Source organism: Cnephaeus nilssonii (assembly GCF_951640355.1).
Source record: "Cnephaeus nilssonii genome assembly, chromosome: 15".
Classification (NCBI taxonomy): domain Eukaryota; kingdom Metazoa; phylum Chordata; class Mammalia; order Chiroptera; family Vespertilionidae; genus Cnephaeus; species Cnephaeus nilssonii.
In genome coordinates, this window is record NC_137086.1 from 51,737,608 (window position 1) to 51,755,906 (window position 18,299).

Here is an 18,299-nt window from a genome sequence, read left to right on the forward strand (position 1 = left end):
CATATTACTCTTTTATTAGATAGAATATAAAAGGCTAAGTGACCAACTATCTGTACGTCCAACCATTTGAGTGACTGACTGGCCGGTACATATGACGCGCACTGGCGATTTAAAAATAAATGTTGACTCGCACATGGGCAGTACATATAAAGCTCTCACTAGTGCCATTTGCACGTATGTATTTGTAATAGTATTAGATTTATTATCAAAAGATTGAGACCTAACATAATCGAAGCTGAAGTATTAATAGGATCTGCAGAAGAAGTTGTTCTGATTCCAAGAATTGATTTGTCCCCGTCTGACACTGGCCTCCCATTTAAATTAATTCGAAGGCAGTTTCCTGTGATGCCAGAATTTGTGATGACTATTAATAAATCACAAGGACACACTAGACAGAGTAGGAATATTCCTACTTGAAGCCGTTTCAAACATGGTCAGTTATATGTTGTTTTCTATCGAGTTCAAAGAGCATGTGACGTTAAGGTTAAAGTTATAAATACTTCATCACAAGGGAAATTAGTCAAGCACTCTGAAAGTGTTTTTACTCTTAATGTGGTATACAGGGAGATATTAGAATAAATTTAATCAATTTATCAGTCATTGTTTTTATTCATGTTTTTATATCATGTTTTTGTTTTTTTTATATCATGTCTTTGTTGTTGTTATATCATGTTGTTATTTTTTATTTTTTTAACTAGAGGACCGGTGCATGACATTCATGCACTGGGGGAGTGAGGGGGATCCCTCAGCCCAGCCTGCACGCTCTTGCAGTCCGAGACCCCTAGGGGAGTGGGCCTAAGCTGGCAGTCGGACATCCTCCGAGGAGTCCTTAGCGCTGCTGAGGAGGAGGGAGAGGCATATATATTAGTTGGGTATTTTAATATTCCACTGTATTTAGATACTAGAGGCCCTCGTGCATGGGTAGGGTCCCTAGGCCTGGCTGGCGATTACGGTCAATGAGGGCCTTCTGGATGTCATGAACCCGGCTTTTGGCTGAGCAGCAGTGGGAACACACTGACCACCAGGGGGCAGCTCCTGTGTTGAAAGTCTAGAGTCTGCCCCCTGGTGGAGTTCCTGAATCATAAGATAATTCTATCTATATATATAAAAGCCTAAGCAACCTGCTGACCAGCAATTGTCTGACCAGTAGCTATTATGCACACTGACCACCAGGGGACAGATGCTCAATGCAGGAGTGGAATCCACAGGCATGGAAACATGGAACAGACTGATAAATCTCAGAGGGAAGGGGCGAGGATAGGAAGAGAATAACCAAAGATCATATATGCATACTAAAGGCTTTTGGTCTGGCCTGTGCCCTCTCACAATCCAGGACCCCTTGGAGGATGTAGGTGAGCCAATTTCAGCCTGATCCCCACAGGCTGGGTCAAGGGACCCCACTGGTGTATGAATTTGTGCACCCAGCCTTTAGTTTTTAATATTTTGAGTAACCTTCATATTGTTTTCCATAATGGCCCTGAAAATTTACATTCCCCAAAACAGTGTATAAGAGGTTACCTTTTCTTCACATTCTCACCAACACTTGTTATCTTTTGTCTTTTTGATAATAGCCATCATAACAAGTGTGAGGTTTCATTGAAGTTTTGATTTGCATTTCCCCTAGTGGTCAGTGATATTGAGCAACTTTTCATATACCTGCTGGACAATTTGCATGCCTGTTTGTTTTTTTAAAATTCTATTCAGGGTCAGTACCATACTGTTTTGATTGCTGTAGCTTCACAATATATTTTGAAGTCAGGAAGTGTGATATCTCAAGCTTTGTTGTTCCTACTCAAAATTGTCTTAGCTATTAATGATTTTTTTTCTGGTTCCATAGAAATTTTAGGATTGTTATTTTTCTATTTCTATAAAAAATGCCATTAGGCTTTGATACACATTACATTAAATTTGTAGATCACATTAGGTTTTATAAACATTTTAATAATACTAATTCCTAAATTCCATGAATGCAGGCTGTCTTTCTATTTTTCTGTGTGTCTCAATATTTTCATCAATATTTTATGTTTTCAATGTACAAATCTTTCACCTGTTTGGTTAAGTTTATTCCTAAGTATTTTATTCTTTCTGTTACTACTTTGAATGGGATTTTTTAAAATTTCATTTTTAGTTAGTTCATTGTTTACGTAGAAAAATGAAAGATTTCTGTATTTTCACTTTGTATTCTGCAACATTGACTAAATTCATTGTGTGTGTGTGTGTGTGTGTGTGTGTGTGTGTTAATCCTTGTCAGAGTATATTTTTTCCATTGATTTTTACAGACAGTGGATGTGAGGTGGAGAGAGAAAAGCATCCATGTGAGAGAGACACATCTATTGGTTTCCTCCCACACATGTCCCAAACAGGGCCGGGGATTGAGCAGTGCTCTGGACTGGAATTGAATACAAGACTCTTCAGTCTGCAGGGCCCATGTTCTAACCTGGCTAGGGCAACTGAATTAAATTTTTATTTCTAACAGTTTTTTGTTTGAACCTTTAGGCTTTTCCACATATTGGATATGTCATCTCAAGCAGAGATAGTTTTACTTCTTCCTTCTTTACTTCTTTCCCAATATTTAAGTTCTACTTCCTTTTTGATTATCAATTCAGTCTCAAGTGATTTTTCTCTCCTGGCATGTTATTATAATCTCTTAAGAGGAACGAGGTTGCTCCATCAATACTTTGCTTGGAGATTTCTCAACAGAATAGTCAATTTTATCACTTGCAAGTTCAACCTTCCACAAAACACTAGGACACAGACACAGTTGAGCCAAAATGTTTGCCAGTTTATTACAAAGGTGGCCTTTCCTCCATTGTTGAATGACATGTTCCTTATTTCCTGTGAGATTTCATAAGAATGGCCTTTACCATCGATACTTCTCTCCACATTCTGTTCAAGATTATTTAAGTATTCTATAAGATCAAGATTTTCTGTACAGCTCTCCTCTTTTCATCCTGAGCCCTCACCAGGTCCAACAACAATGGGGACTTTTGCTAGCATGCATCTCCAAACTCTCTCACCCTGTGCCCATGTCCCAGTTCCAAAGCCACGCCCACATTTTTAGGTGTCTGTGACATCAGCTCCTGTACCTCCTGGTATGAGTTTTCTGTCTCAGTCTGCTGCCATAACAAAAATGCCATAGACTAAGTGGCTTATAAACAACAAACAATTATTTCTCTATTCTGGAGGCTGTGGAGTACAAGATCAAAGCACCAACAGATTCAGTGTCTGGTAGAGCCAGCTTCCTAGTTCATAAACTACTATCTTTTGCTGTCACCGCCCATGGTGGAAAGGGCAAGTGAGCTCTCTGGGGTCTCTTGTATCAGATAATTACTCCCACCCATGAGGTCTTTACTCTCATGACCTAATCACCTCCCAAAGAACTTACCACCAAATGTGGTCACATTAGGGAATAGGTTTCAACACATGAATTTGTGTGGGACAAAAATATTCATCCTAGAACAATTATTTAAGATGGCTTTTTCTGGAGATGATGGGACTGGAAAAATCTGAATGTCTCTAGATCTTTGTTTTCTTCTCCCTTAAGGCTCTTATCTTACTCTAGAGGCCCAGTGCATGAGATTTGTGCACTCAGGGGGGTCCCTTAGCCTAGCCTGTGCCCTCTCACAGTCTGGCAGCCCTCGGGGGATATCCAACTGCCTGCTAAGGCCCGCTCCCCAGGGAGTGGGCCTAAGCCGGCAGTCAGATATCCTTAGTGCTGCTCCGGAGGCAGGAGAGGCTCCTGCCCCCACCAATGTGCTTGCCAGCTGTGAGCCTGGCTTTAGGCTGAGTGGCACCCCCCCAGTGGAGTGCACTGACCACCAGGGGGCAGCTCTTATGCTGAGCGTCTGCCCCTTGGTGGTCAGTGCATGTCATAGTGACCAGTCATTTCACCTTTTGGTCCATTTGCATATTAGCCTTTTATTATATAGGATTTCCTTGCAGTATCATTATGACTATAAGCTGTTCAACTTTATTAGTATAATACAGGAAAATAAAAGTATTATCTATGTCCAAATTGTTTTTCACATTTTTTTTTGCAAATATCTTGCAGTCAGAATATAAATTATGTACCTTAGTATCACATAAGACAAAGCAAATTCTGAAAGTCATGGGGAGAATTCAATTATCTATAGGAAGACTAAAGGGACCAAGTTTGGAGTAATTTAAATTCTGTTCAAAAGACAGAAATATAAACATAGAAAATAAGGCATGCAACAAAACTTTGCAAGAAGAAGTGAAAATCAGTTTAGATAATTGCATATGGGGCAGTGAATGATCTGCCTAAGCTCATGTGAGGCAGCTCTAGGAGCCATTTGATGCATTAAAGGACTTGACTTTTTGACAGCTGCGAGTTGTTTGAGGAAAGACATTCCCAGGAGTAAGAGTGATTGAAGAAGAGGAATATCTGGAAGACAAGAAGCTAGGGTCAGATGCCTCCCTTGTGATATGCCAGCAGATGTTTCAGAAAACATAGTCCCCATGGAACTTTTACAGTTTCCAAAGTGTATGATTCATAATTACAGAATAAGGAGCTTTTCCAGTTATCATTTAAAACCCCTATTACTTCATTTGTTATAAAGTTCACCCAACATGTCTTTCATGACTAATGTGCTCAAGACATGAGAGGTGGCATAGAGAGTGATGGAGAATACACAAGACACAGTCTCAAATATCAAAGGGCTTATGGTCCAGCGGCTTTAGCAAAGACACTTGACACATAATGAAGCTGCTTCCCATGGGAGGGAGCATGTGCTGGCAGAGACATTCTGCCTGAATCCATTCAGAAAGGAAGACATCTTGTAGATTATGTAATCTAGGGACCAATGAGCACTCTGTTTCTCCAAATATCCATGACCCGATCTAAAATAAAGGCTATTTTGGAGCTATAAGTGGGAAAGGCGAAGTTAGTAGCAGGGAGCGCCTTTGACAAAATCTGGCCTGCCTGGGGTGGTATGCCAAAGGTCTTTCTTGTTTAGAACAACATATTAATAATTTTATAAGGATCAGAGGTTTTATTAAACTTGACCATGCTCATTTCATTAATGAACTCCATCAACACAGGCATTCATTCTTTTACTAAGACAAAAGGTATGAAATAATTTCCTTAGGTATGCCAAGCTATCACGGAGGCATTACACACATTTACAGCTCATCTCATTTTAAAGCCCATCACGGCATGCTTAAATTTAGTTATTTAATTGAAAAGCATGGAACATTCCTACCAATTTCACAAACCGCTATCACGCAAACCCTTCCTGTTAAAGGCGAAAAGTCGAAGTCTTCTGTTCACATCCTTGAAAAGATCACTGGGCTGCAGCAAACCTTAGCGGCCGTAGAGAAGCAAAACTGAGACCCAGGGCCTGTGAGTGACTTGGTAAAGGTCAGACTGCTAATTGGCAGGCATGACATTTAGAAGCTAAAGTTTGCTCCACTAAACATCTCTTTGAGAAAATACATTTTTGCAGAAATCAAACAAATAATCTGACAGCATAGAGATTTTACTGACGGCCAGGAAAGGTTTCCGACAGGAGCGTGGGAGAGGCAGTGAGGGAAGCAGCGGAGAACGGGTGATGTGTGTGATGTGCCCATTAGAGGTTATTTACAGGGAACCTTCCTTTATCGCTCTACCTGTCAGTACACCAGCACAGGGTAGGCTTGTAAGGACAGGTGATGGATGGAGTTGCTGGGCATTGAATCCCAGCTCTGCCTCTTACTAGCTCTGTGAACTTCACCTATGTGCTTAAACTCTGTGTCTCTGAATGAATGGGGGGAGCAGATGGAATACTTTCCACAATAGAGATCTAAGTAAATATAAAAATGGGGAAAAGAGACTATCTCATAAATGACTGCGCAGAGTTAATATGTTAATACATTTTGGAGGGAGCCTATGGCATATTCTAATCCCCAAGTACTATGGACTCTTCTTAACTGTACCATTGATCTCCAGGAGGACTGTGTATATCTGGCTTATCTGATCTGATGGAGAATTAGGAATATTTTAATATGTTTTTATTGATTTGAGAGAGAGAGGAAGGGAGAGGGATAGAAACACTGATGAAAGAGAAACATCAGTGGGCTGCCTCCTGCATACCGCCTACTGGGGATCAAGCCCACAACCAGGGCATGTGCCCTGACTGGGAATTGAACAATGACCTTCTGGTTCATAGATCAATGCTCAATCACTGAGCCACATGGGCTAGGCATATTAGGAATTTTTGATGAGGTAGGGAAAGCTGGAGAGATGAAGACTTTGGAGACTAACTGGTCAACATACAAATATGGATTTCTGTAGTGAAAGATGGATTTGGAGTACATGTTTTTCTGTGTCACTAGAAAATCAATCTCACAGACATCAGTGGGCATAGCAGTACAATCTGAAAATACAAATAGAAACATTTAATAAAGCATTTGCATCACAAATGAAAGAAAGGGGAAGAACACATTATCCTCTTTTCCTATGGTTCAATTGTGAAACCCTAAAGTATCAATTATGTTATGATCATTATAAGAATATTAGAGTTCATTTAGTCCGGACCCATTTTACAGATATAGAACTCAATTTTCAGGAAAGCGATTTTTATCAATGTCACATCTTACCTAAAAAAGAATTGGAAGAAAACCCACAGTTTCTGGCTCCCGGTCTAATGAACTCAGATGAGCACAGCTGGTCCTAACCAAGCTGGCATTGGCAATAATAGTTTATTTTATATGTGGCTTTCCTCTTTCTTGGTAACCTCACCTCAACCCAACAGTGTGAATTTCAGTTTCATAGAATGGACCAAACCAGACGTGCCAGAGCAGTCTCCAGGGACAGAACAATAGCCAGGAGTCTCCCATCAGGCAAACAGGGTGTTAGCACAGACACTGGGGCCCACCTGAAACTAGCGAAGAGAGTCCAGACTCCAAGGTTGTAAAGACCTAAGCAGAAGCACTGCCTCCGAAGAACTGCTGCATTGCATTGTGAGTAGAGAGTGAGGGATGACTCACTCCTAGGGCAGTAAAACAGTATCATGTTGTGGGGTGGGGCCAAGAAATAACAAACAAGAACCCAATAATCAAAACCAGGTCACAGAATCATAGGAGGACCAGCGAACAGACTGACCTTATGCTGAACATGGAAGACTCAGCCTCAGGCCCCTTTGGTTTCTGTTGACGTGGGGGATAGATAGGTTGCTAAATGTGGGGCACAGAGGAACTTGCAGGTGAAGAGTCCTCAGCAAAGTCAATTTAAGTGTGTGAGGGGAGAGTCGGGAGAGGCAGTGACGCTGTTCTGCACCTCTGGATGGATGTCCTGTGAGCTTATGATCTTGAGTGCAGTTCAGTTCAATGGTCACAAACTGATGGTGTAAACTTAGAGTTACTCAGAGATACTCCTGGTCTAGGGCAAAGGCAAAGGGCCAAACAATTGGAGGTGTCCCCCTCATTCTCCTGTTATTTATTTTAGATAGAGGGTTTTATATAACTTGTATTTGAGGGACAACAGTCCTGTCAGAGTGTAATAATATCTAAAAATTATTATTGAATATTTTTATTTCCTCTTATCAAATTTTTCTCATCCTGAGCTCCGTTCTTTCAGAGTCTTCATTAAAAAGTAGAAACATTTAGGCCTTTATATAACCTACAAAATGGTCACCCCAATAAGTCCAGTACCCATCTAACATCATACATAGTTATTATAATATCATCAACTATATTTTCTATACTGTACTTTACATCCCCATCACTATTCTGTAACTACCAATTTGTTCTCTTTAATCCCTTTACCTTTTTACCAATCCCCCTAACCCTTTGGCAACTGTCAATATGTTCTCTGTATCTGTGATATGGCGCATCAACTGTAATTGAAAAAATAAAATTATTATGGAAAACTAGCAAATTGTATAAGCATGGTTAAACTCTAATGTTTACAAGTGATAATAGCTTTATTCATTCATTCAGTCATCCATTATCCATCCACCCTTTCTCTCAGCAAACAATGAGAGACTACGAAGCACGTAAGAGACAGTATTGGTGTTCTACAACTAGATGCAGATATGGATTTCCATGGAGGAGCAAGCTCTGCTGGTGGAGTTGATATTAGAGGACAGTTAGGGACCTCCTGGAGTAATATACTTAGGGTCGGCAGAAGGATGGTGTATCAATCATGTGAGGGGAAGAGTCTGACAGAACAATATGCTCAAGGGCAAACTGGAGTAAGAAAAATGTCAATATTTGGCTTCTGCTGGTTACTTTAAGATTAAGGCCGGCTCTCACTCACTTGGAGCTCAGTTTTGAGAATGTGCATCTTATCTTCAGGGCAAGCTGTCTGGGAGGCCGCCTTGGGTATGACCCTCACCAGCCTGGCTCCTTTGTCTATGTTATAACTAGCTCTGGACAATACAATCTCTAGAATTTCTTGTACTAATGAAGATTTTTCCTGATTTTTCTTAAATATATGAACTACCACTTAATTCATTTGTGTGTTTTTTTAAAATAATTTTTAGAAACATCATCCCAACTGAATAAAATATTCAGGGGGAAAGCCTGGGACTATATCCCTTTAATAACAGCAAGAAAATATTATGATCACAAATGTTTTGACATCGGTAGGACCACATTCATGGTAATCTAAAGACAATATTCATTTAACTAAACATTGGAAACACACTCAAGGATAAAAAGAGAGCATGTATATACATGAATGCAGTGTGTGTGCATTACTATTGGAGTGTGCTGAACTTGGGCTTAGAGCAGACTTTGGGAGGAAACTGCTTTCTGAATTACAGAAATACATGTTCTATAATGTATACATGCTTGATTAAAGTAAGATACTGAGCATTTTTTAGAGGCTATTGACTCACTCAGACTGTGGTGTTCTACTAGAGTTGAGGTTTTGAGGCATTTCTATGCTATCTGCATGTTGCATAATGTTGTCAAAGGCACCTGATGCAGAAAGGGGAGGGGGGGGAGGGAAAGAGAACACTGACTGCTACTCCTCTCTTTGTAATCAGTTTATGTATCATTTAGCATGTGTGCTACAGACTGCTCATCACTGATTCCAAAGTGTGTGTGAGTGCAGCCCAACTGTGTCTTTTTATTCTCTCTCTCTCTCTCTCTCTTTTTCTCTTTCTCTCTCCTGTTGCTCAGTGAACTCTCATATTACAAATAACTTTTAGAAAACTTTTCATCTGTCCCTTTTCAAAAACTCTAAGGATGGTTCTCCCGTACTATCTGATAACTTGTTTATTTTCTATACTAGAGGCCCAGTGCACAAATTGGTGCATGGGTAGGCTCCATCTGGCCCACCCTGATTGGACTGGGCCAGCTGGGGAGAGGGGCCACTGGTGGTTGGCAGGCTGGCTCCACCCCCTGGTCAAACTCCCTTGTCGAGTGGACAATTTGCATATTAGCCTTTTATTATATAGGGTAATTTGCAATTACTTTATTATGATTATTTAAAAAATTATCAGAGAGAGTCGGCGGTCGCCGCGGGCCGGGCCGAGTCCTCGCGCGCCCTCGGAGCCATGCTGGGGCATGGTGCCACGCTTGCGCTTGGGGCCCTGCGCGGCCTGCGGGGAGGTGCGCCGCCTGCGAGGAGTCTAGGACTCTCGCGGGTGAGTTCCCGGGGCGGAGAACCAAGAACGCGCCCTGAGCTGTGTACGTGTTATCCCCGCCACTTGACCTCAGAATCAAGGCGCGCACACCAGCTGCGAAAGGCGTCCGCGTTCGCGGCCACGGGATCTTTCAGCCCCGGGAGAGACTGCGTAGGAAGGTGACTCCGTTTTGAGAGCGTGCGGGACGCGTGACTCTGAGGTTGCTTTCTTTTGAGAAGGTCTTTGATAAGGACCATTCTCTCCCCAAACCCTGCTGGAGCAAGGACATGAGACTCCTCTTTGACCAGTTCATGAAGAAATGTGAAGATGGCTCCTGGATACTTTTGCCTTCATATGAGTATATATCAACTCAAAGGAGTCAAGACTTCTCACCCTTTATTCGTGCTTATTTCCCTACAGCCTCCGAGCTTATAAACAAAGAAAAACTGTCGCAGGCCCAGCTCTTCACCAGAAGCTTTGAGGATGGCCTGGGCTTTGAATATGGGATGTTCTATAATGAGGCTGAGAAAAGGATAGTTTGTGTGTTTCAAGAAGGTCCTCACCTGCAAGGAATGCCTGGGTTTTTTCACGGAGGGGCCACTGCAACCATGATTGATTCTACTGTTGGTATGAATGCAATTGTATCTGGGGGAATTGTCATGACTGCCAATCTCAACATCAATTTTAAAAGACCTATCCCCCTTTGTTCTGTTTTGATAAATAGCCAACTTGATAAAATGGAAGGAAGGAAACTGTTTGTGTCCTGTAATGTTCAAAGTGTTGATGAGAAGATCCTATACACAGAGGCAACAAGCTTATTTATAATGCTGGATGCTAAAAAAAAGTTTGACATAAAAGAGCTTCTGTTGAATTCTCCACCTGCTTGAGGCTCTCTGTCCTCCACAAGAGGCTGTGTTCCCCAGTCCTGCTCTGCTCGCCCACTACGAGCCCCCATACGGTGAAGCCTGCTGACACTGCCTTCCTGAACAGTCTTCTGAATACAATTCCAGGGCCTCTGTTCCACCTTCTAAACTTCCTAACACAGAAGCACTTCCTATGAGAGTATCAGCAATCTTAGAATTGCTGTGTCCTTAGAATAAGTGTTTTTCCTGCAATATGAATGGACTCCTTAAGGTGATAGCTGCAAACTTGGAAATTCCAGAAAACCAAAGGAAGGAGCAAATACGTGCATGCATATTTGCATGTGTGTCTAATGTGTGCGTTCATGATTTGTAAATTCCAAAGCTAATTTTATTGTGTCTAAAATCTTTTTGAGCCCAGCCACCATGGTTGAGCGTTGACCTATGAACCAGGAGGTCATGGTTCGAATCCCGGTTAGGGCACATGCCCGGGTTGTGTGCTTGATCCCCAGTGTGGGGCATGCAGGAGGCAGCCGATCAATGATTCTCTCTCATCATTGATGTTTCTATCTCCCTCTCCTTCCTCTCTGAAATCAATAAAAATATATTTAAAAATAAAAAAATAAATAAAAAATTATCAGAGTTTTGTGGCTTAGAACTTTTAGCTCAATGTGTGTATGTGTTAAGCAAAATTATGATTAGCCTATTTTTGAGCCTCTGCCCTCCAGTTGAGCCTTTCAAATCCCATTGCATTTTATCCTCTGAGAAATGATAATGTTACAAATACGGTCAGGCTTCATTTTTTTAATTTAAAGACCCAGAGAGACCAATTTATGATTTGGCAATAGATTGCTGTAGACTGATTTCAGAACTTTGTTTTAGCCTTTTAGCTTCACGTTTACTAGCTTTATACTTGTTGAATACGTCACTATAATATCGATTCATCTAATTCATTAGGGAAGTGTGTGAACCTGACTGTTGCTAACTTAATTTGAGCTACACAACTCTGTGAGGATTCAATAGATTGAGGAATGAATGTGTAGTGCACATTCTGTTGTGAGAAAATATGATAAAGAATCCCATTTGTAAACGACATTAAGTAGAACATGTTTAGCCTACTGAAAAGAACAAAGCTATCTAATGGCTCTGACATATTAGCTATCTCTATGCAGATAGATTCTGCTACTGTAGTAGCCAATAGAAACAGTAAAGGATCTCTCCTTGGAAACAGTTCCTAAGCAATATTTCTGGTTACTATGTGTTTTTGAAGTAAAGTTGTCTGATCTACAAAGACTTTCCTTCAACTTTCCATCACTTTATTTATATATTTATTCAACACAAATTTATTTGGTGTTGAGGTTACAAACATGAATGAGAATCGTTCTCTTCTCAAAGTACAGCTTATTAGAAAACATACATGTAAAGGATCTGAGCAAAAAATATTATAAGTGCAGTTATTTTAATTAATTAAGGGATGATTTGTCTCAAAGGGAAAAACGCTAACCATTTTTCCTAAAGAGATACATGATGTAGTGTGCTCTAGAATGAGAGAATAGCATCTACAATGCTCAAGGGAACACATTTCTTAAATGGAAAGTAAGTCATCTGTATGACTGTGCAATGAGTAAAAGGTTACGAGTCTGGAGGTAGGGGCTTAATTTAAAACATTTATTAAGTTACACAAGATGAAATGTAGACCATCAGCAATGTACAAGTCTTCCAATTTCTCAACATCTTTACCAACACTTGCTATTTTCCAGTTTTTTATTACAGCATCGTAAGTGTGAAGTGGTATTTTGTATACTTTCATACTCAATGTGTCTTACATTACCTTACACTGAGATTTTATTTATATACTAGAGGCCCAGTGCAGGAATTTGTGCATGGGTGGGGTCCAGCTGGCTTGCCCTGATGGGGGCCTTTGTGGCTGGGCTGGTGGGGGGGGGAGGGGCAGTGGGCAACTGGCTGTCTGCCCCACCCCCGATCAGGGTTGGGGGGCAATTGGGGGCGTGGCCAGATGGGGGGAGGGGCCACGAGCACTTGGTTGGCTGGTGGTGCCCCTGATAGGGGTGGTGGGGATGATTGGGGGTGGGGCTGGCCCAGGGGAGGGGCCACAGGCAGCTGGCCAGCTGGCTCTGCCCCCGATCGGGGTGTGGGAGCCGATCAGGGGCTGAGCCAACCAGGGGAAGGGGTTCTGGAAGGTTTGGGGGGGTCTGATCGGGGCCCACATCAGGCCAGTTGGCTGCTGCAGTGTGCGTCATTGGACATCCTTAGTGCTGCCATGGAGGCAGGAGAGGATCCCACCACCATTGCTGTGCTTGCCAGCCATGAACCCAGCTTCTGGCTGAGCAGGGCTCCCCCTGTGGGAGAGCACTGAACACCAGGGGACAGCTTCAGCATTGAGCGTATGCCCCCTGGTGGTCAGTGCATGTCATAGCGACCAGTCATTCCGCCATTTGGTTGATATGCATATTAGCCTTTTATTATATAGGATATATAACTATATGCATAAACTATATATTCATAGTTTATCTATACATGTAGATGTATATAATTTTATTTTTCATTCAAATTACAAGTAATTCTTATAGCCCACAATTTCTTCACCTAGGTGTGCACTAAACACAAATTTGTAATATTTTAATAGTCAACAAAAGTATTGTGTCTACAGAGTGATATATAGATTGTAGTGATATATAGGATATTCATGGAAGAAAATGCTATGCAACAATAAATATAAACTAATTACTTCAAAAAAGTAGATGAAACAATAATAATGCTGAGAGGAAGAAACTTCATATAAAAGACTGCATAAAATGTAATACTACTTACACTTCAAAAACAGGCAAAAATATGTCAGGTTAGAAGTAAGGGTAGGTTTTTTTTAATCATTGCTGTGTCTAGAAGACCATAAAAGGGGGGTTTTGAAGTAATAGTCGTGTTCTGTTTCTTGATCTAGGTGCCGGTGTGTTCACTTCATCAATATTCATCAAGCTTTGCATTTACAGTTTTCACACTTTTCTTTATACAGTCATTGTAACTGTTAAAAGAAATAAAGAGTGATGAAAGATGCAATGGTTTTCTATTTGATACAAGAAAAGTTTAATGGACTTTATACAAAATTGAACTACAGGAGTTTCAATGTTGGCCCAAGCCCATACTAAACATGGGCATAAAATATCAGTGCTCACTTACTGTAACTTTAAGTTTGTGGAATATATATTTTTAAGAAGTATGTTCTAATTATTAAACCATGTAGTATATATATTCTTTTCCACTAACATGATGTTAGTAAATATTCTTCCCTTTCTCTACATTTATCATATTTGTGATACTAAAAAGCTGATGTTGTTATTGTGCTCAGCAGTTAAAGATGAAATATCAGAAATAAATATTGCAATATCATTTTGCAACCACTTAGAATGTTTATAATTTCTCAATTTAATAATTAGTTTTTCCATTTTCTCATTTCAGAATAGTTAAAACAGTTAAATAATCATTTTAATTGAGATATTCTTTTGTGATTCCATGAATGATCATAAACTACTAGAGGCCCAGTGCATGAAATTTGTGCATGGGGGGGGCGGTGTCCCTCAGCCCAGCCTACACCCTCTCCAATCTGGGACCCCTCAGGGGTTGTCCGACTGCCCTTGGGCCTAAACCAGCAGTGGGGCATCTCCCTCACAATCCAGGACCACTGGCTCCTAACCACTCACCTGCCTGCTGCCTGATCACCCCTAACTGCCTCTGCCTGCCTGCCTGACCATCCCTAACTGCCTCTGCCTGCCTGCCTGATCACCCCTAACCATCTCTGCCTGCCTGCCTGATTGCCCCCAACTGCCCTCCTCTGCTGGCCTGATCGTCCCCTAATTGCTTGCTTCCTCGCCGGCCTGATCGCCCCTAACTGCTTGCTTCCCTGCCAGCCTGATCGCCCCTAACCACCTCTGCCTTGGCCCCTACCACCATGGCTTTGTCTGGAAGGAAGTCGGATGTCCGGAAGATGTCTTATCAACCAGGTCTAATTAGCATATTACCCTTTTATTAGTATAGATAACTTGGGGGGCAAAGAGATATATAGGAAATTTGATTTAACATAGTAAGTAGATATATAGAAAATAAATATTAAAAACACATCAAGGAGTTTCAACTGAAAGGTATTAATCAATCCAATTCTATTTGCTTCACATAGAAATGCACAAAAACTTTGGTGTATTATATAAAATGCAAATTTTATAAAGTCCTAGGAAAAATGTATAGATAGTTATCAAAATATGATGAGTTTATAATGGTGACCATGTAATATAGCCCCAGGAAACAGTATAGAGCTCATCAGAGTAGAGTCTAATTAAATTTGTTATTTTAGATTATTTAACATCTGAAAAGGTGTTCTATGTTCTCATTTCTAACATTTCACCTTATTTCACTTAACTCGCACACCAGGCCTGGGCTGTGCATATGACAGATAGCAGTGCTCCTATCTTTAGATGTAAAAAAATGAGACCTGGGAGTTTAACTAAATTTCCAAAGATCCCACAGGCAGGAAGGACCTGGAGCAGTTTCTGGTCAGCTGTAGTTCCTGATTTTCTCATTTTGGAGCAAAAAATAACTTTTTATATCATTAAATATGCAGGGTTTTGGGTCACATGTAAGCAGCTCCCCACCCCCACCCCCTGGGACTTTGAATACTTAATTCTGATTTCTGTCCCAGAAATCTGCCTTTTCAGTACTAGTAAGTGTTGCTTCTCTAATGGTTACTCTGTAGGTCACATTTTGAGAAACACTGTTATTTGGTCTTCCTCCTATTTTACCTCACTCCCTAGCTATGCTCTGTTCAGTACTGCAGAAACTGGAAGGAGATTCCAGGGTGACAAGAAGGGAAAATTCAGAATGGCCTCCCCCGCCCCCCACCTCAGGCTGTGTGTCTAGCAGTCCAGGCATGTGGTGAAGGTAGGGACTCCTCCACGGCTCCACCTCACACCTGATAGCTCTACCTTGGTTCCATCTCCCACCAGTTGACCGTGGTCTGGGCTCCAGGAACATCACATCCTCCCTTTGTCCCTACATCCCTCGGAGTGAAAGGGTTTTCTTCCTTTCCCTCATGTTTGGGTTGCCACACCCTCCTCTCTTTTGGCTTCTTGGCTATTCCCTAAGGTTTTAATCAACTACCTGTACTAATTTTTTCTTTTTCTTACATAGTTAGAATGAGTTTCTCTTTTCCAGTTGAAGCTTGACTGCGCAACTGCCATACTTTTTTGTCCAAATGAAGTCAATTTATGATTTCAAGTGTCGGGTAAATCAATTAATGCTACCCGCTATTCCAAATCCAGGTTATACTTAGTACCTGCCAACTGGAGCAAAGGAGTCCAATTAGTTACCTGGGGTCAAGTATCAGAGCACAAGGGTAAAACAGAAATGCTCTTATGACAGGTCCACCTGGATAAGCGAGTGGGGATATTATTTGTTTATTTATGTATGTTTATTAAAGCACAATATATAGCACACAGATGAATAAATGGCCAAAATATGATGTAAGTACTAATTGATTTATCTGCCAACTGATGATACTGCCAGCATCCAGCTAATGAAATAAGATTCAAAGACTAGAGGATCTGGGTGAATTGAATCTAAAAGCTCTTGTGATCCATTGTTTTCCTTGGTTTGCATTTTTATTGCTTCTTTCTCATCATTGGATTAATAAAATCTAGAGCAAGCATGTCAAACTCAAAGGCTAACATGGACCAGATAAACAAGGTCGAAGTTTATGTGGGCCGCAAACAAACAAAAGCTTCAATTTTCATAAGAAACGTAGGTTTATTTCGATAGAGACATGCTGAACACAAAGGGCTGAAATAAATGAGTAATTATTAGCGTAAAATAGCAGAACATTTTAATAAAAATTAATATTTTCTTGAACATTAACTTACCAGACACTGAATAACTGCACACATTAATAAGTGTAATGCAAATAAACCTATTTTTCTTGTTTTCTGAAAGTGAAATACTTCTTATTGCGCACACCAAACAAGTCACTCCAAGACTAATGACATGGCAATCAGATGCTAAAATATTTCCTGCTAGAATTAGTGTAAAGAAATGGTGCACCTGCTTGTAAGATGCTTAAGGGAAATGAAAATATTCCTTGTGGGCCGCGAGTTTGACATGCTTGATCTAGTAGAAGGTCTAAGTTAAGGTGTAGGCCTAAGCAAACACAATGTGGATTTGATGTGACTGGACAGTTCTAATATCTAAGTTTACCTGAAGAAAAGACAGAGGCATTCTTTTGCCTCCATCTGATTCAGCACAGTTATCTGGAGACTAGATTATGGCCTATGAAAAATGCCATTTAGATGAGAGCATAAAAAAAGCTTTGGTGCATTTACACGATGGAATACTACATGGCTGTATAAAGGGGAGAACTCTTACCTTTTGCAGCAGCATGGATGGACCCTGAGATTATTAGGCTAAGTGAAATAAGCCAGGCACAGAAAGACAAAAAACACATGATCTCACTTATATGTGGAATCTAATGAGCAAAATAAAATGACAAAATAGAATCAGAGAAATGGATACATGGAACAAACTGACAAATGTTAAAAGGCAGGTGGGTGGAGTGGACTGGATGGAAGAAGGTGAAGAGAATAGCCAAAGAACATATATGCATAGCCCAGGGACAAAGACAATGGTGTGGTGAGGACCAAGGGAGGGGAAGATAGGGTCTGGGTGGATGTGGGGAAAGGGGAGTGAATAGGGGACATCTGTAATAGTGTCAACAATTTAAAAAATGCCTATGGCAAACTAATTTTTGGAGCATTCTTTCACCACATTACTCTTGTAAACCTTGTATAGATGTAAGCAGTCTCTTAGTGACTCTCTTAGTGTCTGCTATCAGGTAATATATTTTGATTAATGTACTTAGCTTTTTTTGATTCTGGTTTGTTTACTTTGGCTAGTGTTTTCATCTCTGATCAATCCTTAAGAACAGCATCATACTGTCAATTCTAAACTTAATCCTCTATTGTTTCATACTTGCTGTATAACCTTACATATTTTCAGTTCTCAGCTATTATCTGTAGGTTACTAAGTACAACATCTATCATTTTAATCTGGTAACAATTCAATATGATAAACTGATTAAATAATGCCTATTAGACATTCCCATCTGCAAATCCAGTAACACAATATTTCTGCAACAGAATTTATTCTATGTATTACAACTCATGCACCATTTTTAACCCAGTTCTTGTATTTTTTATATCACCTAATGATATTTTTTTAAAGTTAAAGACAACAAAAAACTAACAACAAAAAAACTTCTTGCACACCAATAAATGTCCTTATCCTATGTAGTCACATATTCAGTAAATTGTAATTTAGATGTATCTTTAAATCGGATTCTTCTTTCTATCCTGTTACCACTCATACATCCAGTGGTCATCTTATCTTTTGCTTAAATTTCATAACATCTCACCATGCTAATGGGTTTATAACCATTCTGCCACATTGCTGGTATTATTTTTTAAATCAAAGGCAGATCATATCACTCTTTTTCCGAGAGAGAGAGAGAGAGAGAGAGAGAGAGAGAGAGAGAGAGAGAGAGAGAAAGAGAGAAAGAGAGAAAGAAAGAAAGAAAGAAAGAAAGAAAGAAAGAAAGAAAGAAAGAAAGAAAGAAAGAAAGAAAGAAAGAAAGACTTCTCTTTGTCTTTCAATTCCCACAGCCATGGAATAAAACCTTTATTCCTATTCTTGTCTATATGCACATTCTCATTTCTTGTAATTAGTCTAACATTAAGTTTCTCTTCATTACATTGGATAAATTAGACCAACTTTTAGTTTATTAACTTTGCATTTGCAATGACACTTGCCCTAA

General features: G+C 40.3%; 1 protein-coding gene across 1 annotated transcript; it reads left to right on the plus strand.

The window, feature by feature from the left end:
• Positions 1–9,503: 9,503 nt before the first annotated feature.
• Positions 9,504–11,006, plus strand: LOC307111661 (acyl-coenzyme A thioesterase THEM4-like; the record flags this gene model as incomplete). The annotated part of the gene is made up of 2 exons (XM_079791644.1): positions 9,504–9,593; positions 9,770–11,006. The coding sequence occupies 2 exons, from the start codon at positions 9,504–9,506 to the stop codon at positions 10,457–10,459; spliced, it is 780 nt and encodes a 259-aa protein (XP_079647770.1). The 3' UTR covers positions 10,460–11,006.
• Between the last annotated feature and the right edge of the window lie 7,293 nt (positions 11,007–18,299).